Below are 27,894 nucleotides of genomic sequence, written 5' to 3' on the forward strand. Positions count from 1 at the left end.
GTGGTATTTTGATACATATATGTATTGTGCAGTATTTAAATTTGTTTCCTTAAGTACTTAATTATATGCATTTATATTTTTGTGTTTGAGTGCATGTGTTTGTACATATGTGAGCAGAGGCGCATGCACCTGTGTGATTGTGTACCAAGACCTAAGAGAACATACTGTTTCCTGCACTGTGGCTCTCCATACCTTACTCCATGGTGGTAGGATCTGTCTCTAAACCTTGAACTCCTAATACTGGCTAGACTAATTTCTAGCCATCCTCAGTGATCCATCTCTCTCCTCTGTACTCATCACTGGGATTATAAGTGTTCAGGGTCACATTTGGCGTTTTGTGTTCTAAGAATGCAAACCAGGTCCCTGTGCTTCCGTAAAAAGTACTCTTAAGCACTGAGCCAGCTACCAAGCCCCAACATTAATTTTCTTTTTTTTTCATTAATTTTCAATAACTGAAAATTATACAAATGAAAATATAACTGCAAAGCACCCACCCAGCAAATACAGTTAATATGGTACCATATTTCCTTACCTTTATTCTTGTTTTAACAAGTCAAATATCGCCGGGTGGTGGTGGCGCACGCCTTTAATCCCAGCACTTGGGAGGCAGAGCCAGGCGGATCTCTGTGAGTTCGAGGCCAGCCTGGGCTACCAAGTGAGTTCCAGGAAAGGCGCAAAGCTACACAGAGAAACCCTGTCTCAAAAAACCAAAAAAATAAAAAAATTTTAAAAAATTAAAAATAAAAATAATAACAAGTCAAATATCACAAGCACAGTGTAAATTCATTTTTTTGCTATAAGACCTCAGGTTCTTCTCTTTAGAACTACCATAAGAAACCACTATGAAATCGGTCGCATCAATATATAGGTAAAGGGAATGTGAACAGGTCAGCAGGTAAAGACATATCTATTATTATTTGAGAAATGTATGTGAAGGTGCCCAGGCCAATGATACATGCTGAATATAAACATGGTGCAAATTTGGTTTCAATGGAAGCCTTGAGACTTCTGTGCATGATACATTTCATAGGGCAAAGTAATAAATGGCCTGTCAGTAGAGGAATGAACAGGCTGCTTGGCACAGACAGTGAGAGTTTGAGGCGTCAGCTCTTTATTGGGGTGTTCTGCAAGCGTTAGTTGATCTGACCCTGAGGATGGTAGGTCTTCTTCAGACGTTGGAACTGTGGACTGCATAATCAATTGAATTTATAAGAGGAGAGCTTGAATACCATATGGCTGTCTCTACTAGGACGATAATGTAGACAAATACCCTCTGCTAGGACTCAGCTAAATACCTAGGAAGAAAACCAAAGTCAGTGAATGAGATAGCTTTCAGATATCCTTGCTTTTAATTTTTTTGATTTTACATCATTTCTCCCTTGCCTTCCTCTCTCCCTCAGAACCCCATGTACTCTGAACCCCTCCTCTCTTTCAGACTCATGGCCTCCCTTCACCCTTGCTTTTCTATTGGCCATATCCTCTCAACTTGCATTTGCTGCTTAACTTTTCCATTTTTGAATGTTTATACCTACTTTTATACTTTCTATTATGGTGATTTGAATAAAAAAGGTCTCCACTGGCTCATATATTTGAATACTTAGCCACCAGAGAATGAACTGTTAAGAATGGTTAGAAAGGATTAGGAGGTATGGTTTTGTTGGAGGAACTGTTTCACTAGAGGTGAGCTGGGAGACTTGAAAAGCCCATTCCAGGCCCAGTGTCTTCTTCTCTCTCTTGGCCTGCTGATCAGGATGTAGCTCTCAGCTACTGCTCCAGCACTATGAGTACTCTCATATTCTCACCAAGATTCCTGCCATGATGATAATGGGCTAAACCACAGAAACTGTAAGCAAACTCCCAATTAAATGTTTTCTTAAATAAGAGTTGCCTTGGTCTTGGTGTCTCTTCACAGCAATAGAACAGTGACTAAGGCATCTATATCATGTACATAATTTATTGTGTTTTCATATAACCATTTTATTTTCATCATTTATCTATCACTGTTTTTCCCTACATTGTTGTAAGAGTTTAATAATATTTCAGACAGATAGATATATTAATTTCTGTATTAGATTGTTTAATACATCTGTATGATAGTTAATTTCATTTTTTTGATAGAAAGGTTATTTTAGTTTTTACTGCTGGAAAGGAATCATGTAGAAAGAACACTATTCTATGGGTCTTTGTGAATTTATATATGAGAATCTTATAGAGACATTTGTGTTTGTGATAGCAGGATTATTGAGTCAAAGGGTATAATATTCTTCAATTTAATTCCATATTGCCAGGTGAATTAAAAATATTGAGAGTCTATTCCCATTAATATTAAACATCAGAAGGTAAGAGCTTTAAGAATTGAAAAATCAGTGCTCTTATTAAATTTTAACATTGTTAACCTCATGGTTATTAGGTCTTTGACATTTTATTATTTTTACCCCAGGTAATATTAAGTTGAATGTTTCTCCATATTTTGCACACTGACATCGTCTTGTTGGATCTGTGCATTCTTACAATCACAAATTTTTCTAATTCATTTATTTTATTTATAGGAAATATTTTATGTCATAGAAATTAATACTGTAGATCGTTTATGTTTTAATTACTATTTCAATTCCATCTTTGGTCAATGGAGCATTCTATTTTATTTCTGTATTCCTATGTTGTACAAGTATCTAAGAAATATATATCACACTTAATTCTTCCTCTCCTTCACAATTTATGTTTTACGTGTTGCTTAAAAATACTCTTCTTATTGCAGATTTTCATAAATGTGTCTGCTTATATTTTTTCTAAAGAACAAAGCTATTTTTTCCACTTTTAAGTCATTAAATTATGTAGAGCTTATTTTCTATAAACCAGTACTCTAATTTTATGTTTAACATGTGACTAATCAAGTACTTTAGCACCACTTTCTGACAGATAATGCTGTTGCAGTCAGCTATCAATTTCCTGTGTCAATTTTTAGCTCTCTAGTCTGTTCCACTGACCTCCTTTTCTGTCTCCAGGGAAGTATTTTCAGAATAGTAAAACAGCAATGATAAAGTGTACACCACCTCTGTAAGTGGAATTTTTTTTATTGGTGTATCAAAATGCCAAGAGAGTTACTCAAAACAAGAAAATGTTTATTTTGGATCATGGCTTCACAGTTTTCATGTCCTAGTCTACTGGCTACTGTCCAGTGGTAAGGCAGGGCAAGTGCCTTTGCCTAAGCCTCAAGGTGGCTTAGAAGAAAGAGAAAAGAGGGAATTTAGTGCAGATACAGTCCTCCAGGGCATGTGTCTTCCCATGACCTGTTTCACCTGCGTGGCCCCACCTCCTGAAATTTCCAAAACCTCCCAAAATAGCTCCTTCAGCTAGTGACTAAGCCTAAGGCAACGAGCTTGTGAAGCAAGCTTTCTTTCTTTCTTTTTTTTTTTAATTTTGTCCTTGATGCCTGTCACAACATTGTGAACCTCGATTTCATATTTAGAATTAAGCTTCTTCTACATATTGTATTTGATTGCCACCATGTTGAATTAATAAATCATTTGGGAGTAAATTGATGTATGACATTTAATCTTCTCATCTATTAATACAGCTAGTCTCTCAATTTACTCCTGTTTTCATTAATGTCTGTCAGTAATGCTTTATAATTTTTTTTTATAAATTCTTTCTCATTTTAATTAAAATGCCTTTAGTTTGCAGGTAATAAGTAATGCCTTTATTATTAGATTTTCTGGTTGTTCTTAATAATGAAGGCATGGTGACATTTCATAATTTCTTTGTATATTTCTAGTTACTTAACCCTTTTATTGGTAAGAGTATTTTTGTAGCATTTTTGGACTTTCTGTATACATAGGGGTACTTTTGTTTCTTTCTGTTCTGCTAACTTTTCTTTTCTTTTCTTTGCTTATTTAATTTCAATACCATGTTAAATATCAGTATTTTCAACATCAGTCTTTATCCTTGATATTTTTAAATGAACCTAAGTCAAATGTTTAAGTGTGATGGCTACCCTTTATTGGGAGCAATACCAAAAAAGAAACATTTTTAAAAGGCCCTTATTGTACTCAGGCTCATTCTGAAGAAATATGAATTAAAAATCATTTTCTTCTATGTCTAACATTTTTTGGCAAAGCAAATTTAAGTAAATTGCGTGAAGTCATACGGCTGAGCAAAAAATATGATTCTACTTTATCTCGATAGCCCAGACTCTTATCTAGTGTGTAATTCTGTCTTCAGACATTGTTTGTAAGGGATTAGCCTGTCCTTCCTGTAGTCCACAGACCGCTTTCATACATGGAAAGAATCTTGAGTCCAAACCTCGTCCATTTTGTTCATTCCTCTACATTGATTGGCTGGCTATCATAGTCCATATACAGAGAAACTATGCAATGATTTTTCTTGTCAGTTGATCCATTTTGATCATCTTAAAAGTGTTATTTGTTGTTGTTCGTTTGTTTTCACATAATGATAATTAGGACAATACAATAGTAACCTTCATGGGATGTAAGCAGCTTTAGAAATATATTCCTATCCTCCCTGTTTTCAATGAGACTTTAGGTTTGGAATAGTTCCTTGGATCTTCAATGTGAACGAGTATGCATACATCTACAATGAAGGAAAGGAAGAAGGATGGGAAAGATGAAAGATATAAATAAGGAAGAGGTGTCATTACTTTGGACCTAGATCTAAGTTCTACCCTGAGTTCCAATTTAGGAAACGATTCCGAAAACCCAGAGGATGAAAGATACAAGAATAGCATCACACTGAAATGCTCACTGCAAGTGTGCTAATTGACGGCAGCCCAGTTACTCTGAAAACTAAGCGTCGTGTCTTCATGGTCCTCTCACACACTATCATGAAACCGTTTTCCATATACCCTTGCAGTTCTACATAAGTAAAGCCTATTTGCTATATCTCAGCTAAATGCAAATTCATGCCTACTTCTCAACTAATTTACATTCTGTAAGGGGTAAACTAAAGTATCTTAGAATAAGCTGAGAAAAAAACTTTATTGCCTAAATTATCTTACTTAGAAAATAGTAGGAAGAAAAAGCTGATCCCTATGATCTGTTCATCAGTTGACCTAACATTAAGGCAAACACAATATATTTTTAGTAAAATTAATTCTAAATTTTGTCGCTTCATAATCTGTATTAGGTTTTTTCAATTTTTCCAGATATTAATGTTATGGCACACATAGTAATAAACAAGGGCAGTATTATTTAACGGAATTTATTGACTGAGGACTAAAAATGCATAAAAATCATAAGATAAATGATTCTGTTTCACACTGAAGCTAGCAATAGAAAAATTCTGCAGAAGCAATATTATAAATATGTCAATATGTTTCCTGAAAAGAGCAAGGTGTAGCACGAATCTTAACAGGTCTTATTAATAAAATCAAACCTGAAGCCAGGTATTGTGGTAAATGCTGGAAGATCAGAGAAGCAGAACAAGCCACAGCGTCCTCATTTGTTCAGTTCCTCAGCTGATTCTGTTTCCTCAGACTAGAAGCTTCTGAGTCCTCATCCAGAATGAATCTCAGCTGAACTGCTGCTAAAAGCTTAAAAGCTTAAGCAGCTCTAGTTCCTGGTTTTCACGCCCTATATACTTTTCTGCTTTCTGCCATCACTTCCTGGGATTAAAGGTGTGAGTCAACATGCCTGGTTGTTTTCAATGTGGCTTTGAACTCACAGAGATCTGGACAGATCTCTGCCTTCAGAATGCTAGGATTAAAGATGTGTATGCCACCATTTTCTGGCCTCTGTATCTAGTGCTGTTCTGTTCTCTGACCCCAGATAAGTTTATTGGGGTGCACAATATATCAACCACAGCAAGATATTTGCATTTTAGTTCCAATGATATATTGGGAATACAAAATTTCAAAAAGGTTATATAAACTTTGTATAAGGTGAATTTTAGTAAAAGTAACAAAAAATACATTAATATTTTGAATTATTAATCCAAGCCATCCTTTTCCTCCATGGACTCAGTTCAACTGTAGAAATGTTAGGTTACTGTTCTTTTTTAAATTGCATAGGGTTTTTCTACTTCTTCACTGTGAGGTTCTACTCTACAAAATAAGAAATTAATCTCTGCATTAATGAAGCTCCATTTTTAGTGACAGAGTGCGGTAACCACCCTGCTGGATGTGTTCTGGAAACAGTGTTTTAGTATATTTTATACTTGGAGAACATAGTTGTTCCAGTATATCTCACTGTGGTTGTTTTCAAGACTTCCTGAAAGAAAAGCACTCTTTAATTTAATGCTAGTACAATTGTGTTTTATACACAACTCATGCATACCCCACACACACACATTGTATCATCTTTATGTTGTTTGTTACACCTAGCATAATTAAAAATGATATGTAGATAGCTCTTACTCTATACTGTCTAGGGATCAATGACCAAAGTATCTTAATGATCAGTACAGACATAAACACTTTAGTCCTAACCACATACTACACCATAATGTATAAACTGTATCGTACTCAAACAGCTGAAAACTTAGGACCTGTGAAGAATGAAAGACTTGAACAAGGACAGACTACACTTTGTTTCATATGTGTGGCTCCAGTACAATGTTCAGTGTGTAGAGAACTGAAATATTACTTTTTAAAAAATTCCTGGGCTACAAAGTGAGTTACAGGAAAGGCTCCAGAGCTACACAGAGAATCCCTGTCTCAAAAAGAAAAAAAGAAAGAAAGAAAGAAAGAAAGAAAGAAAGAAAGAAAGAAAGAAAGAAAGAAAGAAGAGAAATTCCTGGAACTTTTACTGTGTCAGTTTTCATTTGAATTTTTTTTTTCAACCTGGTGAGTTGACTCCATAGTTATAGGACCCCTGGATACAGCACGCCTTGTTTCATGATGCTTTTTCAGAGTGAACTGTGAAGCTGATACGTTAGAAGGAACGTATATGAATGTGTGGACCTGTGTGCATGTGCTGGAGACTGAGCTCCAGGAAAGACTTATCGATGAACCTGGATTAGATTTGGATGTACCTGAGCTGCACATTGTAGCCCTTTATGTTCTTTCCACACAACTGTGTTCTCTCTCAATGCATGCTGAATATAGCTGCAGTTCTTCAGGAGATGAACATAATATAAAAAAAAAGTATCTCAAACCAATTAATATCATACTGACACTGTTTTCCAGCAAAACTCCGGGAATCCTGCTTTGATCCAGGCAATATAATGAATGGTACCAGACTTGGAATGGATTATAAATTGGGGTCAACGGTCACCTATTACTGTGATGCTGGCTATGTTCTTCAAGGGTATTCAACACTCACTTGTATCATGGGAGATGATGGAAGACCTGGATGGAATAGAGTTCTACCAAGTTGTCATGGTAAGAAATATAACTTTGGATTACTTTTTATTATTATATAAAACAGTCTATATTTTCAAAGTCATTCCTTTAAAATACAACCTGGAAGTGTGGTATAGGCAATAAGATTTCATGAAGTGTTGACAGTGGATTTATTAAAGAAATTCTTTGGAAGAGCTCATATATTCTTAGCTGTCTCTTTGAAAGTGAGCCTGGTTTAATTGGAGAACTATCTCAAAGCACTGGTATTTATACCTGTTGTATTTACTTTGTATCTTCAGGACTAAGTTTGACACAGTTAGATAAATGTAATAATGTGCTGTTTATTAGAACACTTATCTGAAATAAAGAATACAGAACAATATGCATTTCCCTAAATATGGAGGTATCTAAAAGGAGACACAATATTACAACGTTTTAAAACCATATGCTTGAGTACAACTCTATATTAAAAAGCCTTGCAGGAAGGGACAAGCAAAGGATTTCACTGTAGAAGAATACCATAGACATGCTAGTAAGTTGAATGTCCCTAATGCATTGTACAAAGTGGTACAGTGGCTATTAGAAAATGATGTCATCTGGGCAAGAGCTTCCAAGTATGATCACCACCAGTGAGTCATAAAATCAACCCACTTAGTCATAACCATCAATTATATAATGGAGAATTGAATCAAATATAATTGAATTATAAACAAAAGAGAGAAAAATATTCTAATTCACAGAACAAAGTAAGGGAAATTTTATTTTTGGAACTTTTTAGTTGTACGTAAAGAGATAGAAACACAATAGATACACACGTGCTTATGTGCATGAATGGGTGTGTATGCAGCCATGAGTCTATTTGGTTGTGTGTATTGGACCATTCTGTAAAAGTAATTTGATTACCTTAGATTTGAATTTAAAAAATTTAAAGACAGAGGAAAATAATCTTTGATATGATAGTGAAATGAGCGGATTGTCAGTGTCTAACATGCATGTTAATTTTTTTCTTATAAAATACATTTGTTTGACACAATTATTTCTGCAAGATTCTTATTTAATGAAATCACTTGACCTCTTTAATATTATTTTCCCATTCCTCTAAAATTAGGATAAGTCAGATCTTTGTTTAAACATTGGTTTTTGTAAAAAATAAATAACTAAATTTTGATACAATGTTGTAATCCCAGAATTCAGGAGGCTGAGGTAGGAGGTGTCTGAGTTCTCACTGAGCCTGGTCTACATGGCAAAACCTCATCACATAAACAAACAAACAGAAACATGTAATGAGTTAGCTTAATTGTAGGTAGAGCATTAGTAATACATAGGTAAGTGAATCCTCTGAAACAGAACTATTTGGTGACACCCATATTCCCTAGTAAGTATATAATATCTATATTCATTTTCAAGAGCAGAGCAGGCTTAGGTTAGGATCCTTTGACAATATAACCTGGGGAAAGCTGATTTTTGAATTAATGTTTAATAATTCTTTAGACTGCTAATATCTAGGAAATAGACAAAACATACACAGGGGGCCTGAGAAGGCGATTGAAAACTTCCCATATTAATACAGGGAGACCATGATTTTTAGCATTGCCACAAAAAACCCAAGTTTTCAAGACACATGCTTCACTTGGTGTTGTATAATGTGTTCAATTGAGCAAACATCTATCCTTCATTTCAGTGTTGTATATATACAATTATCTGTCTTAATATGTGAGTACTCATAATATTTCACCTACATTAATAAAATAGGAAGGCATTTAATAGTTTCAACTTTCTTAAACTATAACAATTTATCATATAACCCAAATGCAAAGATTATGAATAACACTCAAATTTGCTCAGTGGATTCTTTAAGCTCTAAGGAAAAATATAACTTAAAGATCAATTTGTTATAACAACAGTATTTAATACAGTTAGAGAAAACAAATCTGTGATTTAGAACTAGACATATTTAATGTTAAATAATATTTTTAAATGTAAGATTAGCTCTGTGTCCTTGTTCAATATTTATATAGTGTATCTGATCATAGACTATACTGTATGGTTTATACTATAGTATTTTATGAAGTGGTTCAAAATTGGACTACAAAACTCAGTGTATTTGCTATTGTGATTTTACTATCTCACAAAGAAGATTTAAAATATTTTGGTCAATTAATCAGCACAATAGAAATCTACTTGTTTCCCTAACCGTAATTATGTATAGCACTGGCTGGCTTTCCAAGGTGGTAACAACATTTAAAGGTCAATTATTTCTTAAAGCCCATGTAACAGATCCAGCAAAACTCATTGTTCATGAAAACAAATTGTTATTTTTAAGATCAATTTCCTATTTATTGTTGCTGACCCAAAATTACTTATTTTTATTCAATGATTATCTTCTCTATCCCATTTTAATCACTTTTTCCCCCCACAGAAACTGTGTTTTCTAATAAACTTTCTCTGATTTTTATGAAACTTTCTTTGATTCAACCTGATGTCTAAATGTGTAACAACATCTACTGAGTCTCTTAGTAGAAAGACAGTTATGTGCCATCAACACTCTTCTTTTCTGTGTGTCTGGATTGTATTCCCATGAATTCTAGTGGTAGCTTCTGCTTTATGTTAGTCTGCTCATGCCTCTGTCCCTAATTTCAAAAATAATAGAGAATTAGGTAGCTGTTCCTCTGCAGCTTTTCGTGCTAGGTCTTATCCAAAGGGAGGATCCTGAGGACTTTAAGAACATAGTCAGGATATCGTGACTGATTGCTAAGGTGTGCTTTTGTATTCAATGATTGTTGGTCGTTAGAAAATGATCCATAATGCCAAAAAGCAGCACTTTGCATGCTCATTTGTCTTGGAGTGCTGGGTATTGAGACCAACACCTTGTGCTGTCTTTTTGATGTAGAACTTCAAGAACCTGGTCATGGTTTATAAACTTTTAGAGCACAACTCTATTTAGCTCCTTAACGTTTTCTATGATTCACCCCAGAAAAACATAAAGTGCCATGGAGTGATGATCTACCAATTCCTGCTTAGCACATGACATTAATTTATATACACAGAGTCTTATAAAATGATTTGTAGACAAGTCTAGGAATTTACAAAGTTTGACTGTTTCAGAAGACAGGTTTATCATCTCTTTTTAGGATTAAGTATTCATTTTAAATCTCAAAAATACGTTTTAAAGAGCTTAGTGTAGACACATTGAGATTATGTTTGTCAGTGGTAGGTCCCAAGCAGTTGCATTTTGCTGCCATTTCTGCTCAGTAATGAGAAACCCTGCAGTTTATCACAGGAGATTGTCACATGTATCAAAGACAGCAGAACAGCAAATCTCTACCCACAGTTTTCTTGAATTTAACATATAGAAAAAATTGTTCTTAGAAAATAATTCCTTTTTAAATTTTTTACATTGAAACCATCTGCTGAAATAAAATTTCACTTTTAACAGACATATGGGATTAAAATAACAGTCACGTGTAAGTATTATCCATAAATTTCTCTCAATATTAAGAAAGGGAATTAAAAACAAGTAGGGACATATTCCACATATTTTTCTTAGTATTTATTTTACTGAATCATGTTGCCTTGATTTATTTCATCCAACGAGACAGTATAAGTTACCATAGAGCACTGTGTCCTATATCAGGTGAAACCTCTCACTTACCTGGTTCTTCTGTCCTGTTCTTCATACGGTATATTACAAATGCAAGGATGACTTTAAATGCATACATGGGATTATGTAAGCATCAATTCAAAGTCACCAATGGCTTTGCAGAAAATAATAAACCCCAGAGATGTTATAATACCAAGCTCCACTCCATCTGCCCAAATACACTCTGGTTCTTCTTTTCTCTACATCCATGGATGCTCTCTATCAGTGGCTTCCTTATTTCTTTCAAGTATACATCTTTGTTCTCATTCCAAGCTTCTGTACGTGTTGCTCTTGGTCCTAAATACTGTTCTAGTTTGCTTTATGTTGCTGTGATAAACATCATAACCAGAAGCAATTGGGCAAGAAAGCTTTTGTTTTGTTTTGTCTTATCATCTTCCAGACTGAAGTCCACCATGAAGGAAACCCCGTTTCAGGTGACACCATAGAGGAGTGCTACTTCCTGACTTGGTCTCCATGGCTGCTCAGCCTACTTGTTTATTACTCAGAACTACTTGCTCAGAGGTGACACAGCCCACCAAAGGCTGGTGTCTCCCACATAATCATCACTCAAAAAAATGGTCCGCAGACTTGACTATGGATAAATCAGACAGAGGCATTTTTTTCAGTTGGCATTCCCACTTCCCAGATGACTATAGATTATGTCAAATTGACACAAAACTAAGCCTCATAAATGACTTGACTGTCTTTCTCACTTGTTTTAAAATATAAGCACTTGTCTTCTAGTTAAGAGAAAAAAAATCCTACTTACATATGCCCTGATTCATAGATCTCTCAGAATGGAATCAATATCTATATTTGAAATCACAACTCTATGCCAATAATAAAATATATATCTATCTCAGAGATATTATATATATATATGAATCCCCAGGTACTCTAAGGGCCTCAGAATTTGGAAAATAAATCATAAAATATAGAAGTACTATGATTATAGCAATGCAATGTACTTGATATTTTCCAATACAGTGAGAAATGAATGGATAGACATAATAACCTAGAGTAACCCTAACTGCTAAAAAACCATTGGCTTACCAGCTATTACAAACTGATCCCTTCATTTATTCGTTCTATATGGCAGCCATTTTCAAAAGTGAGACTTATATATCTGGTCCTGCAGTAATATTGGCCATGAGGACAGAAGTTAGCCATATGGGTCCTACACTTTCAAGTTCACAGTCTGAAAAACACAGACAAGGGAGCGCTATATTCACAATGAAAACAGTTAGAAAAGCGTGGAGATGAGTCTGACTAAGTGAAAAAGATTTTAAGTTTTGCTGTAGTCCTAGAAGTGGGAAATAATGCTATGTTACAAATGAGGAAAAAAGACAAGATAAAGTCCAGTTATTGTTCAAAGGCATGCTTTTTAATACTTATTGTGGCATGGTGATCTTACACAGGTAGAATTTTCTTATTTTTTTATCTCTACTATCTCAGAGTGCCCAGAATATTTTTGTTGGTATTTTAGTACATACAACTACACAGAATACCTGAAACAGTAATTTATTGACAATAGACACACTTAGTTAGTACAGCGTTAGAGCTTGAAATTTTTTAGGTAATGGACCCCACATCTGGATCACGTGTTCTTGGTGGAGTCCAGAGGGAAAGAAGTCAAGTGTGGATGCTTTCATACAAGAAACAAGAAGACAGAAGTGAACGTGGAAATGGACTAGACAGAGAGGGAATGGGGATCCCAAACTCATCCTTTCTCATTAACTTACTCCCCAAATAAAAATCCAGTTCCCCAATAATAGCACCAGTCTGGGGAAGAGAAGAGGGCTCGCATGACCTGATTGCCCCTTTAAGGGACTATCTTTCAGAATTCACCCTGAGCATTGTGTTTCCAATATAGGAATTTGGCAAACACATTCAAATTGTAACATTTTAAAAAATATATTACAAATGGATGCATGATGTCAAGAATAAGTGGCTAAATTAAAGGTTTTCTATTTATCTCTGGAATGTTACTTTAGGCTAAATATGGGAGTTAAATGAAGATGAATTCATACAAAAAGGTTAATTAAATGCCTAAAATGTGTTTCTACATTTCATTTAAAATATAACTTTGAGTAGAAAATAATGTCCTTAATAGATAGTTTTAGACACAATTCTAACAATTCTTTTGAAAATTTACACTGCTGTTTTTAAGAGGTTCATTTCATTAATACTAATGTAAATCCTATTTTATGCTGTAAGTACTCATTAATTTACCAATCATCTCTAAGTCTGACCACAGATTTGTGGTTACAAAAATATATTGAGATTAAACCCAAAAGCCATCAGACCCCATTGTTCACCGTGGAAACATCAAAAAGTAAAGCCTTCTTACTCCTAATTGAAGAGAAAACTAGAAAAATTTCAAGATGTCCATTCCATAGTTTGAGTTTTCCAACTTCAATGTAATCTCTAATTCATAACTTGTTATAGCCTACTTTTGAGGAAATCATTTTGTCTGCGTGTTTGAGGATGTATATAGCTGAACTAGCCTTCCTAAATCTTTTGTTGACTTGATGCTAACTAAATTTTTTAAATTACATTTTACTTCAGTGTGTGTGTGTGTGTGTGTGTGTGTGTGTGTGTGTGTGTGTATACACACACGTTCCAGAACTTGCATGTAGAGGTCAAGGACAACTTGGAGGAAGCATTTCTTTCCACCCACATTATGAGACCCAGGAAATGGCAGGCCTGGGGCTGGTGCTGTTGCCCACCATGAATCTGGGCTAAAATTCTTATTCCAAATGTCTTAGAGGTATACAAGACTCTAGAGTGGTGTTCTATTATGAATGTATGTGGAATTTACCTAGTCTAACAAAATGAGCCTTCGAGCATTTGCTGTCATTTGAAAATCTGACATAATTAAAATAGGAAGATGAAAGATTCACCAAACAAAGGCCTATTCCTAAATGACATCTGAGCATCATCAACTGTGTCTGCCTTTCATTGGCAGCACATAGTAATTTTCCTCATAGATACATGACATTGACTATACAATAGTAAATGCAATGTACTTCGTGCTGTGAAAAGACTGGGATAAAACCAAAGTTTGTTTTGTTTTCCTATTATGGGTGAAAAACTATTACTTAATAGGAAACAGGAAGAGAAGCTGATGCTATTGAGGACCTGCCATTTTCCAGGCACTCACACATACATTATCTATGCAGTCGGCCTCAAACATAGCAGGATAAACATCATTAATGTTGTTATAAGTAAATCCCTGCTGCTGTGCATTCATACTATGTAGAAAAGCCTATGTGCAGAGCAATTTTTCTGAAAATCAATGCTTATTCGATGTGCTTTTTTTGTGTGTGACCACTGAGCTTGGGCTCATATTTCACCAACATCTAAAGAAGGGTGGTGGAATGTCCTTTATATTTTTATCCTATTTGCATGTCCTAAACTCTCAACTGTCCTGTAATCTATATTTAAGTTAGATTTCAAAGATACCTTCTAATGTATTAGGACATTGCATCAACTCTCGATTCTTTTTCTCCTTACTGCTAAAAGAAATTAAGTCTAGCAGTCACTTTAGAAGCTATGGAGACATTCCAATGGACAAATGGACCAATTAGACAAAAGATCTAAGTGTAGTCAAATCTTACTTCTACCAGTCACATAGAAATTCTGATAACAATTCTTTCTCCAAAACCCAAGAAAGAACGAAAGAGATGTCATTATTTAATAGACACATCTGGAATCTGACACAGGTTACAGATAATCTGCAGAAAACCATGAAAAGAATAAAGAGAATACCATAAAAACTTTACAGAAAGGAAAATTGCTTAGCATTCGGAGGTAGGTGCCTATAATTCTAGTAATTGGGAGGCTGAAACAGGATGAGAAACTCAAGTTGCCCTTTTGCTATATAGTAATTTTTAGTCCATCTTGGAATATTTGATACTTTTTCTCAAAAATGGGAATTACTAATACTTAATAATGACAAAGAAAATAATTAAAATATGTTGTTTCTATGAAAGACAAGTTGGTATTTTTGTTTTTGTCTCTTATGTTACCCAGCTGAAGGCCTCAGTTTCAGGGTTCTAGTGGTCAGAAGACTGGGGGATCTTATATTGCAAAATTATAATACTCTCAAGAAAGAAATAATATTCTCAGCTGGAAGAGTAGGTGAACTATACCCCTTCTTTTATTAAATAAAGAAAATTTTACTAAGTTATATTTTTAACTCCAGTGAGCAAATCATTTTCTCCAACATTCCTAAGGGAGATGTATGCTTATAAAAAGACTAAATTGGTCTGTGTGTGCAACTGAGACTTTGGTACCTAACTTTAACACACAATTCAGTGAATTAGGCTGACTTGCTAGAAATGTTAACAGACCATGAGGCTTTTCTAAGTAGCCTTAGGTCAATTCAACATTAGAGTTTTTCTCCCCAGTTCCAAGCCCAGTTTGGGGACTTTTATGAATCAGAGAACTGATTTATCATGTCATAAAAGACAGAAAGAAGGGAGTCTCACGTCAGGTCCTGCCTGACCTGTTGTGTTAGGTCCTGAGTCACACAATAATTGGGGACAGACCACCAAAGTCTATTAAACAAGAAGCAAACTTTATTCCAGAAAAAAAGAAAAAATATCACCATGAGACAGAAAAGCTTATCAGCTAGCTGAGGCAACAGCCAGAGTTGGATTTTGAGGCTATGGCCATGGAGGCAGGTTCTGGCCCCCCTTTTTATAGTAAGGGGAAAAGCAACAGGCATGGGGTGCATGCTAGGAGTCATGTAGAAAGCATCAGGCATGGGGTGCATGCTAGAAGTCATGTAGAAACAACTATTAAAAGTTAACTTTGGTCCAGGCAGTTGTTGGCTATAAGGGGTAAGGGGGGTTAAAAGTTAACCCCTGGCTGTTGACAGAGAAGCTGGCTGTGAGCAGACAGCCATTGTTAGCATTTAACCTTTAGAGCTGATGACTGTCAGCTTTTATTAGATTTATTAGGTTTTTTTAGGTTTACAGTTTTACATTTCTATATTCCAGAAACTTTCAGTCGAATAGTCCTAAATAGGGGGGTGAGGATTGAGGAAAAAACAGATAGGAAAAACAGAGACATAAAGATAAGACAGAGACATAGGATAGGTTTAGGAAGGCTCTCAGTCAATACTGCAGCAGCCCTGAGTTTATTTCTCACAGCCTTCTTATACCCAGACCAAGGGCGGGGCAAAAGACCTTCTTACTATGGTTCAAGAAACAAACAAGTGTAAATAACTTCCTTAATTCTCAAAACATGTAGTAAACACACCTTTGGCCAAACATCCTGTTATTTGGTCTTGAAGAGCAAAGCATCTAATAACCTTTGGCCAAATATCCTGTTGTTCAGCCTAGAGGAGCAATAATGAACTCTCTGACCCTAAGTCAAGATGGAATCAAGCTACAAGCTGCAGTCACTGTGGGCTCCCACTGTCTCAAAGCAGCTAAAATCATCTTGATCTTCATATAGGGCAAAGAAAAACCTCTGAGAAAAATTATCTTGAGGGTCAGCACGAATGAAGAATGACAGACAGAAAGGTAGCAAAGAATAGTGTCAGTAGAGTAAAGGTTTCTTAATTTGGTGTACTGACAAAGCCTGAGGGTCCTCTTGGAAGTGTTTTTGCCTAAGCCCAAAAGGGAAATAAAATTATAATTCAGTATAGTTATCAAAGGATGCAAATGCAATAATTAGTAGGTTTGTGGGGGCCTCCTGAGATAGGATTTACTGGGCAAGTGCGAAAGCCACAGTTTGCATCCTCAGAAGCAACATAAATGTAAGGCAAATGAGGTAGCCTGCCTGTGATCCCACATTCAGGAGTTGGAAACAAAGTATCTTCACAGCAACCTGGCTATATAGACTAGGCAAATGAAGAGCTCCGGGTTCAAGTGAGAGACTCTGCCTTAATATATAAGTGTGGTCAACAAATACACTCTACATCAAAGCTGGAAGCCTCCAGATTGGCATGCACATGCAACTATAAACACACATGTTCCCACAAACATGTGAATATGCACATATACATACATACAACACATATACACCTGTAAAAATATTTTGTATGTGCTTCCTTTTCATTTTTACCAATTTATTTTTTCTCTTTAAAAATTTCCTGCATGCTACAATGTATCCTATTAGTAACCATCTCCCACGCCCTCCCTCAAGTCCTTCCAACATGCCAACCCAACGTATCTCCTAATACCTTTTCAACTTCATGTCTTTTTTCTTTTTATAACACACTAACTCCATTTAAAATAGACCACATGTACATGAGGGACCCATCCATGCCCAAGCACCACCAAAGAAAACTGAGTCCTCCTCCATCTCTAGCCATCAACACATATTAATTTCTCAGGTAGGGGTATAGTGTCTATTCCACCCATGCTGGCATTTGTAAATACCTTGATCATGTGTGGGTATTGACAAATGTGAATTTATGTGTGGAACAGCTATTTTCTATCTATAGGTCAGAGTGTCATGCACTCCTCTTCATCTCCTAGACTTACATTCTTTCTACTCCCATTTTTACCGTGTTCTCTGAGCCTTCAAGAAAGGGTTGGTACAAGTTTTCCACTGATGCCTGAGCTCTAGCAGTCACTAAGTCATGCATCTTGGCAGTTATGGGTCTGTATTAACCCTCTGCAATAAGAAGCTTCTCTGAAGAAAGCTGAGAGCCGCACAAATCTACAATCATAAACATAAATATTTAAGGAGAGATTGACATACATCTGCTTTTTATCTACACATTGCATCATGACTTCCAGCAGTAGGTCTAACAACTACTGTACTTTTCCATATTGATGAACACAGTATTATGAAATACTTCTCACTATTATAATAAATATGTTGATATTTATTATATCTGAGATTTCTGTTGGTGACAAAGTCACAGTAGCTAATATCACCATGCTTAGTTTTCTATATTAATAAGTTAGGAAGATGCTAAAGTTCAAATAGAAAATAGTTCTGTTAGGATATAGAGAACATGTAATGTAGACTACATTTTCTCTACTGAATTCACAGAACAAAGAAAAGATCAACTGTATAATATGGAGTTGAGTATGATGGCCAAATGCTTCCCATTTTGTCTAGCAATATGGCTGTTTGTATCTCCTCTGGACTTCTACAGGATTGTAATGAATAAGATAACTCCATCCTCAACCCTCAACAACCAGCCCGAGATCAGTACCTTATAAAGGAGCTGAATTGATATGATTCTGTCTTCTTTGGGGAAACAATGTTGTTTTTTCCTTGACAAATCAAAATAAGTAAAATAAATGAATGAATGAATGAATGAATGAATGAATGAATAAATAAATAAATAAATAAATAAATAAATAAATAAATAAACAAACAAATAATGATGTCAGCTCCTCCCTGAAGGCTGCAGTGTGTTGGAGAGGTTACCAAACAGACTACTGTCTCTCAAGGGAGGAGAAAAGCAGTTAAGGAAGTTCCACTGCCTTCCTGGCTATGCTTCATAACTTAGAATGGTTGGAGTCTAGTTGATTTTCTTAAAGCTCATTACATTTTCAGAAAAAAAATGCACAGTAGATTGTGTCAGGGTCATCATTCCTTCTACCTGTGTTTGAATCTGATTGAACAGAGGCTTTATGTTGCTATTTCAATTTATATTTCTCTCCTCCAGGCATGCTTGTTAAAAGTGAAGATCGATTTTAAGTCTAAATATTTTATTTTTTATTTTAAAAGGGATAAGTTTTTTAAATTAAATTCTGCTATTACCACAGAAGGTTTTTAAGATTTTATAAATTTTAAACCCCACATATTTCATCAATAGGAAAATATTAATAAGGTAAATTTTATTAGTTTTTATTAACATGACATATTTAACAAAAACCCACTGTGTATAGAGTCACTATACTTGGCTTTTGGGGTACAAATAATATTAAAAACACAGGAACATTGATTAATACCTCCAGTAATCTAGAAATAGAGATCCATATTAGTGAGCTACATAAATAATGACAAATAGGATTATGGATTTGCAATCTTTCTCCTGAAATTACTTGATGAAATGGTGTACAATGATAGGGACTTTGTATAACTGTACAATTCAAGATAGACTTTCAAAGTCATAAACACTGAGCTGAAAGTTTGGTAGGGAATATTTCAAAACATTTCTCTATAAAATCATTTTATATTAACATATTTGTGTTTTACGTAATTTAAAAAAATAACAGATTAGCATAACTTAAAATGTATGAGAAAGTACAATTTCAACTAAACTACATGAAGGATTTTAGCTTCAGAAAACATCAATAATTCACTAGCAGTCATCTTAAGTGGTTGTCATTGTCGTGTACACTTTATCACAGAATCATTGTTTTGTGACTGTCACAGAGGTGGGATTGCAGGAAAGGGAAAGTGGCTGCTTTTGCATGCTGAAATTCTTATAGGGATGAGGAAAATGTCCAGGAACTAGAGAGTCGTGTTGGTTATGCAACTCACCGACAGATAAAACTCACTCATCTTTACATTCTGAGCAGATGACTTTTTATAACATGTGTATTCCATCTCAATGTCTAAAATGAGGAGTCAAAGCCAATGAAATGCTATTTACAGGTTAACTACTTACATCCCTAGGACTGCTACTGAATTTCTATATGCCAGTAGAAAAGATATATCCAAGTATGGTAGCTAATTCATAGCCTTTGTTATTGAATAACTCTTTTCTGGATGTATATACTGATGGGAAGCATGGCTCACAGAGTAGTGTTGGGTAGAGAGAATATCTCCCTAGTCAACAATATCAAATCAGTGAGTCTAAACAATCATAGAGGTGATAGACATAGAAGGTAAAGCCTATTGTGTTTACCTATTGAGCCATTAAAATGGCTTATAAGCCAGTAATAACCATGTTGTGGAAAAAAAAACTATTAAAAGTTATATGATGGGCTAGAATGATGGCTCCAGAGGTAAGATCTCCTACTTCTCTTGCAGCCAACCTACATTTGGTTTCTGGAACCCATGTAGCTGGAGTATTCCTATGTCCACCCAGCTCCTGCAGCCATTCAGACCCAAATAAACACACAGATGCTTATATTATTTAAACTGTTTGGCCTAATGGCTCAGGCTTCTTGCTATCTAGATCTTACATTTAAAATTAGCCCGTTTCTATTAATCTATAAGTTGCCACATGGCTTGTGGCTTACCAGTGCTTTACATCCTACTCCTCATGGAGGCGGCTGGCAGCCTTTCCTGACTCAGCCTTCCACTTCCCAGAATTCTCCTTTCTCTTTGTCCTGCCTATATTTCCTGCCTGGCTACTGACCAATCAGCACTTTATTTATTAACCAATCAGAGCAACACATTCACAGCATACAAATCATCCCACAGTAAACCCACACTGGGCTGCTCATACACTCTTGTAACTTCAGCTCCAGGGGGGGAAAAAAAAAACACTGTCCTCTGGACTCTCTAGGACTTGGATTCACTCATGTACCTCCCTACCCCAATGTAACTATAAATATAGCTAAAAATAAAATAAAATAGATATTTGAAATAGTGTGAACTTAGAAAACAAATTATTACAAGGGGAATGGAGAATGATTTTAGCGTCTTTTCTGAAATAAACAAAGAAAACGTATAATATTTTTTTGCTATCCTATGAATAAATGAGATTATACCAAAATAAAGCGGCAAAATAAGAGCTAAATTAAATTTAAGTATAATTATAATTTAAAAGAGTATTTATTACCTTTACAAATTTAAAGAAAAAAGAAAACACCATTGGAAGCTTTTTGTCTGTGGCAGGTAAGTAAAATAAAATGCTTAGGTTTATTTAGAAGGCATGAACAAAGCCATGAAAGGGATCACTGGATTCTTGGAGATTTTCACCAAGATCAAGGTGTTGAATAAACCCAAGAAAGAAAACATCATCTTTAATTTGAAGGTCAATACTGGGAGTAATAGCTGTCTGTGTTAAAATTCACAGAGAGTTTAAGGGTCAGGAGAGGTTTTATGTTTTTAAAAAAATATTCCATGGGGATCTAACTTTCAAATGCATTCCATAGGAGGATTTATGCTTTGTGACTTTCAATCAGGCTATATCAGGGCATAAGTAATTTATGAGAAGTGAACCAGCAGTTTTGTAAGGTATAGCATTTCTTTCAAACTGAAGGATCACAGGTCGCATCTAGTAAATTATTGATTTAATATAGTGCATTGCTCTTCTGTGACCTGTAAGAAGTTGCCGCTTTTCAAAGTACTTTCTGAGAATAATTTATATATCATAATTTTCATTACACAGTATATTTGATAATAAATTATACATTACACAGGTAAAGAGACAGATAGGAAATTTCAAGTAGCTCGAGGCTATGTTGCATGTATTATGAAGTCTCTGAGATAACCTGAACATTGCAGAAGTATCTCTCCACATAAATGGCTCGCTGTTCCATTTCACTATGTGGCAAAGGGACACTTGTTCTTCTCTATGGCACACTCATGTCTTTGCTCAAAGCACAAATAGAAAGCCTTCTTCACTGCAAAGCAAGCTGCAAAACTTGTTTGTTTCTTCTTTGTCAGCTCTCTCATTGCGTATATAATTCAGGAATACAACAGTCATAGGTCCATGATCATTTGGTCCTAAGTACACTTAGTACATTTGCTTTCTAATTTTGTGGTTTGTGTGTGTGTGTGTGTGTGTGTGTGTGTGTGTGTGTGTGTGTGTGTATACCTGTCGGTGTATGTCCCTGTGTGTGTGCCTCTGGGTGTATGTCTGTGTGTGTGTGTGTGTGTGTGTGTGTGTGTGTGAGAGAGAGAGAGAGAGAGAGAGAGAGAGAGAGAGAGAGAGAGAGAGAGAGAGAGAGAGAGAGAGAGAAAGGGGGTTCCTGGCTTTGCTGTTGTTGCTTAGATTGGATTGGCTTTTTCTTCACTTGTTTGGTTTTTTAAAGAAAGAGAGAGAAAAATGACTTGGAGTTGTTGGGAGGTGGAGAGTATCTAGGAACAGCTAGGATAGAGGAAAAGCATTATCAGGATATATTGTATGAAAAAATAAGTTTTCAAAAAACTCTGTAATTAAAAAGAGAATTTAAACTGTGTGTATGACTTTACACACTCACTGAAGGTTGTCCCAAACGGATACAACATTAGCACAGATTAATTACTTTCAATTGGCAGGGATTTGCAGTTCCCTCAGTGAAATCCAGTATCTGTGCAGCCGTCGTATTTAGACATTATATTATTGATTATACGCAAATGTTTAAAGCTACTTATCTTCTGTATAGCATTAACTTTAGGTGCAAAGCTGTAGTGATTCCCAGTAACCAAATAAACAGCAGAAATGGAATTTGAATTGGAGAAAGAAAACAATGTTGTGTATGGTTGGATCTTAGAGGACCTATTTGGATTCTGAATTGGATTTCAATGATTTTTCTGTCATAATTTCTACTAAATGGAATTGTGTTGTGTGTTTTGGACATCACTTCACAGCAGTCTGACCTTGCTAATTACAGCTTACTTATCTAATAGATATTTATAGAGAATCCTTTTCTTTGACTTTACACTGTTCTTAGAGAAAAATGTGAAGCATGATAAGACTTGCATTTTAGGAAAATCAATAGCCGGAGTAAGAGTCCTGGTGATTGGAAGAGCCATGTAGAAACTGTCAAGAGTCTGAATTGTTAGAGATAATGTGGAAAAGATAGAGAGAAGCTGATAAATGACCCTAGAGTATAAACAACAAATCAGTGTTTCACTTGACCTTGAGTCAGTGAGACGGAATAAGAATAATGCGTTGTTTTAGAAAGAGAATTTTAGCATTTACATCCATAAAATAATTTGGCTCTGTAGGTACAGTCAAAATATAATTCCCCAGTGCTGCAAACTAATGATTAATTATAATTAGCTATGTAAACATTAGGATAGTTGCCAAGATGGCACATTTCAGCAACCTCAATGTGTTATTTTGCTAAGTGTGTTCTGGAGAAGTCTGGCCATATAAGATGCAACTTGAAAAGAAGTTTCTATCATGAAAGAGTTTTTAAAATACCCTTAGAGGTACCTAAACCACAATATCATGTAAAAAGGACACCAATTGTTTCTTTGTCTCCATTTTACATTTAATCACAGAACAGTGACTGTTTTTCTTTTTTTTGAAAACCAATTTTTATCTCATACCATACATCCTGACCACAGTTTCTCCTCCCTCCTCTTCTTCCAGATCCTCTTCACCCTCTCTGCCCCAGATCCACTACTCCTCCATTTCCTCTTCAGAAAGAACAGGCTTCAAAAAGATGATAGCCACACAGGACAAAACAAGATACAATTAGATAAGGCAAAAGCCCTCATATGGAGGCTCGACAAGGAAACCCAATATGCAGAAAAAGAGGGTCAAAAGCAGGCAAAAAGTCAGAGATACACCCATTCCCACTCTTAGGAGTCCCACAAAAAAACCAAGCTAACAGCCATAGCATATATGCAGGTGACCTGGTGCAATCCCATGCAGGCGCCATTTTTTCCTCTTTCGTCTCTGTTAGTTGAGTGAGCCCTGCTTAGTTGCTTCTCTGAGCCAAATAACATACCATCAAAATACAATTTTATAGCTAATTTGAAGTGTGGATCAGGGAATCCTCTTGTTTGAAGTCTTACGGTAATTATAAGCTCTTTTGAGAAAACAGCAGTTTGAGGAAAGGATAAAAAGTTCTTCATATACCTTTTGTGTTCTAATTATTAAGACTATGGAAGGCAAAATCTGGCATTTCCCCAACTTTACCACTATGAAGAAACTGAATTAGAACTAAGAACATGTAGAGACGCTAGAGAGCAATACTTGGGGACTCAGTGTAGTGTATTTATATTGGATAAGCATAAAGCAGATCTATTACACTAGATCTCTATTAGCATAATTTCCCCTTATTTACATAATCACATACTTCACAATTATTGCCAGCTGTTATAAGCTTAGGCCTCATTGGCTACAAATTTTGTCATGCTCACTACAAGAAGCAAAGAACAAAGGCTGCCAGAAACTTTACAGGATCTATAATTAGTGACCATGGGACATAAAGTAAACGGCCATCTCCATACATCCATACAGAAATCCTTCATATTTATTTTGTACCCATGTCGTGGAACCCCCAGAGACTACCAAGGAGTTGATTTCCAATGCAATCACATAAGGGTCTTTTTATTATTGGATTCGAACCTCCACTGCCAACCTATGCTCTGGATGTAGCGGATGAAGGAAAATTCAGTGGCCCAGGGCCCAGGAGTAGAGAGTTTTTAAAGGGAAAAAACCACAAGTTGGGAATTACATGCTCTGGCAACTTGGGATTGGGTAGAAGGGATATGAATGGGGCAAGGTGATTTAACCACAACACAATGAGCAGGATTATCTGGGCTGCTCAGCAGGATTACCTAGATATCTCCAAGGGCCATAAATCACAGATAGGACGGGGAAGAGCCGGAGGCAACGCCCTAAGATTATGTGGAAAGCGCTTTCCACTTTCTGCTTTCTGTATGGAAACCATAGCCATGGGGAAGTATGATCTTCCTCAAATAACAGAAGATCAAGTTTCCTTTTCCAGTTACTAATTGCTACATACCATTTAACAGTTTGAAGACGTTCTTCTCAGTTAAACTTTCTTTTCCCTGAACTTGCAACATACTTTCTTTATAGCATCCCTTTAGCTAATCAAGAACCTTTGATGTAATCTACAACCATGTTTTAGCCACTTTTCCCCTCATTGTACATAGTTTCCTAAGTTGTTTCTTTACTTAGAGAATATCAGCTCTCATGAATGTATGGCTATTTAGAAACACTTAAATTCCTCTGAGTACTAGACCAGACATTATGGTATCCTCTCCAGGAATCCTGGTGGGTCTTCTGTCTTTTAAATGGCAGGGTCACTTTTTATTAACTTACCAGAAGCTTTCAGCTACAATGTTTTGTGAAATTTGGGTCTAAGATAACAAGTGAGTCAGTGTCAAGGTACCATGAACTGGTTTGATTCAAGGCAAATAAAGACCGGGGGGGGGGGGGGGGAATGCTTAGAGCAGAGGTTCTCAACCTTCCTAACTCTGCGACCCTTCAATACAGTTCTTCATGTTGTGCTGACCCCCAGCCTTATAAATGTATTTTCATTGCTCCTTTGTAACTGTAATTTTGTTACTGTTATGAGTCATGTAAATAGCTGATATGCAGGATATCTGATATGCCACCCACAGGTTGAGGACCGCTGGCTTAGAGTGAGGAAATGTACTTGTAAAGCCATGCATGCCATTGTATAGAAATAATTCACTTGACAGCAGCATAATTACAATGGAACCTGAGTAACTGAGTAACATTTTAATACCTGGCAGCTCTCCTATGTGCCTATGTGTTTTCTCATTGTTATAATGATATTATTAATTTTACAATTTTTTAAATGAAAAGCCATTATTATTACTTTTAGAAATAACTGTTATAGTTATATTGCTTCGCTTTTGAGGACAGTAAATTTAATTGCTTATAAAGTTTTATAAATACTTTATTTTTTAAAGATATTTAACACTGAAGATACTTGTATACATAAGGAAAATAAAGTTTGGTGTTTAAAATTTAGTAACCAGTTTTCTTTAGATCAAGAAAATATTCTGATTTTAAATTTTCTAATGTTTTTGTAAAAAATGTATTTTATCATTTTTATTTACTAGCACCCTGTGGAAGTCGTTCAACAGGTTCAGAAGGCACTGTACTGTCACCAAACTACCCCAAAAATTACAGTGTGGAACACAATTGTGTTTATGCAATAGCAGTTCCCAAGGAGTTTGGTAAGTAACAGTCATCTCACTGTGCATTCTTTCATTTCTAGACATGCTTGATTTTCATTGCATGGTATTTGAACAATTTTCATGAGAATATCTACTGCTCAAAAAGTGCTTTATTCTGCAATTGTTTAGGTGGTAGCTTTGTGTTAAAATTGAGGTCATTTTATTTAATCTAAATTAACAGTCAAGTATACAGGTGAACAACAATACAAAAATGAAAACAGGATTGTTTTTAATTTTTAAAAATAAGAACATCCAGTAACCTTCCAAGTGCCTTCATATTGGGTTTACATAAAATGAGAAATTACTGGAGCAGATAACAAAATCTGTTGTGCAATATATACATAAATTTAAACATGCAGCTATTTCAGCAGTAACAGAATTATTTATAAAACATATGTCAGGCTTATAATTTATTAACACATTTCAAGAGTCAAAGTGTTTTGATTTAATAAACATAATTTCTACAATGACAACAAAGAGCATTTCAGATCCTCTCATTAACCTGATACTCTTTTCTATATTAGCACTGAGAATATACAGTGTCCTTTGCTGTCTCAACATTCCCATGATTGATTGTGGGTCTTAGAAGTCACCTCGAGGGCTTATAATGGTGTTGGATCTGAGATCCAGATGGATCTGTCCCAGCTTAAGCTCTGTTCATGCAAGGGTAGGCAATAGAAATTTAATGAGCAGTACAGAGAGTGAGAGTGGCTGAACGTTCATAAACTTCCAAAATTTAGATTGACAGCTTTGTGCTGTGTGGCAAAGGACTTTTAGGAACTGCCGCCGTGAATATCTGGGTCTAGATGATCCAGTATTCTGGCAGAAGGACATGGATTTTATAGAAACTGTTGGAAAACAACTTAACATTTCTGATGCTGATACATAAAATAAGCTGATGCTTCCAGTCCAATTTCTTAAAACCAGATGCTACCTATACATTCTCCTTTTCTGCCTCTAAATCTAGTCAAAGACTTTCAACTTAATTGAGAACATGGCCAACAGACAGGAAGTATTTATCCTTTCATTTCATCATAGTGATAGAGCTATGCTAGCATTAGCAAGATGTCAATTTCAGTACTGTGTGAGGTATTTCTTCAACCTAGCCTACCAGATCGATTGAAACAATTTTGAGTTTTTCGGTATTGTGGAGAGTGACCTTTAAGAAATAACATGATCCTCTTGTGTAGGGGTTTGATTTTCATGGGCATTGCCTTTTATGCTCAAGACCATCCTCTGCCCTATAGAATTTTATGAATCCTAGATGCAAAAATTCTTATGTGGCTGCTGAGAAAGACCTATCAATGATTTTACCGGAAATGGCATGACTCTCTGAGTTCTCTTTGAAAGCTGTTGATTATCTCTACTATATTCTCATTGGGGGTAGACTTGTGGCCACAAGAGTTAAAAAGAGAAGAATTAGGCCCTTTATTTTCTGAATATGTATACATGCTGGTCACCGTGGAGATATTAGAAATTAATTTGTATATGTTTCAGGAAAGAAAGAAAAATTGATTAAAATAATAATTACTGAATAAATTCCTAATTAACTTAATCTTTATTTTGGCAGATTAATATAAATTGAATTTAACTCTCTTAGCTTAAAACATGATTAGTTTTTAAAACTAATTGTGGGATATAAATCTTGAGTTATCAGTGGATAAAATAAAGTATACTTTGGTTTATTAATGTAAATGATTTTACTTTATAAATGTTCCATATTCATTCCAAACTATATATAAATTTAAACATTTGAATTCTAATTCAATCCCCTTTGTTCTCTTTGGGAACATTTCATGATATCATTGAGTCCCAATTTCTTTATTTGTGAAATGGAAATTCTGTCAGAGGGAAAGAGCTGTGAAAAGGAAAAGAGATGTGTGTATCTAAAGTATGTCTCTTAAACACCATCCTCAAAAACATTGGGTGGGAGAATGACAGTTTAGAGCCTGATTTCTGGGTTCAGATTTATCTCAGCAGCTCACATCTGTCGTAGTTGCCGGAAAAATCACAATTTCAGCCAGCCTTACTTTTCTCGTCTCTAAAATAGTGATGATAACTGTATAAATCATGGGCTTGTATTATAATTAAACTTTACCACGTGAGCAAATCCTTGACATAAAGTCAAAGACATGGATGCACATTTGTTTACATTCACATTCATATGGGACATCCTCCAACCCTACTA

General features: G+C 35.4%; 1 protein-coding gene across 3 annotated transcripts in view; it reads left to right on the top strand.

Annotated features, from left to right (window-relative positions):
• Csmd3 (CUB and Sushi multiple domains 3) overlaps positions 1 to 27,894 on the top strand; it is a 1,140,535-nt gene that overhangs the window by 878,051 nt on the left and 234,590 nt on the right. For all 3 annotated transcript variants that reach the window (XM_059246844.1, XM_059246845.1, XM_059246847.1), the window contains 2 exons: positions 7,142 to 7,336; positions 25,590 to 25,706. In XM_059246844.1, the coding sequence (XP_059102827.1) occupies positions 7,142 to 7,336; positions 25,590 to 25,706 (312 nt within the window). The remainder of the gene's footprint in view (positions 1 to 7,141; positions 7,337 to 25,589; positions 25,707 to 27,894) is intronic.

This window comes from Peromyscus eremicus, chromosome 20, assembly GCF_949786415.1.
Source record: "Peromyscus eremicus chromosome 20, PerEre_H2_v1, whole genome shotgun sequence".
Taxonomy (NCBI): domain Eukaryota; kingdom Metazoa; phylum Chordata; class Mammalia; order Rodentia; family Cricetidae; genus Peromyscus; species Peromyscus eremicus.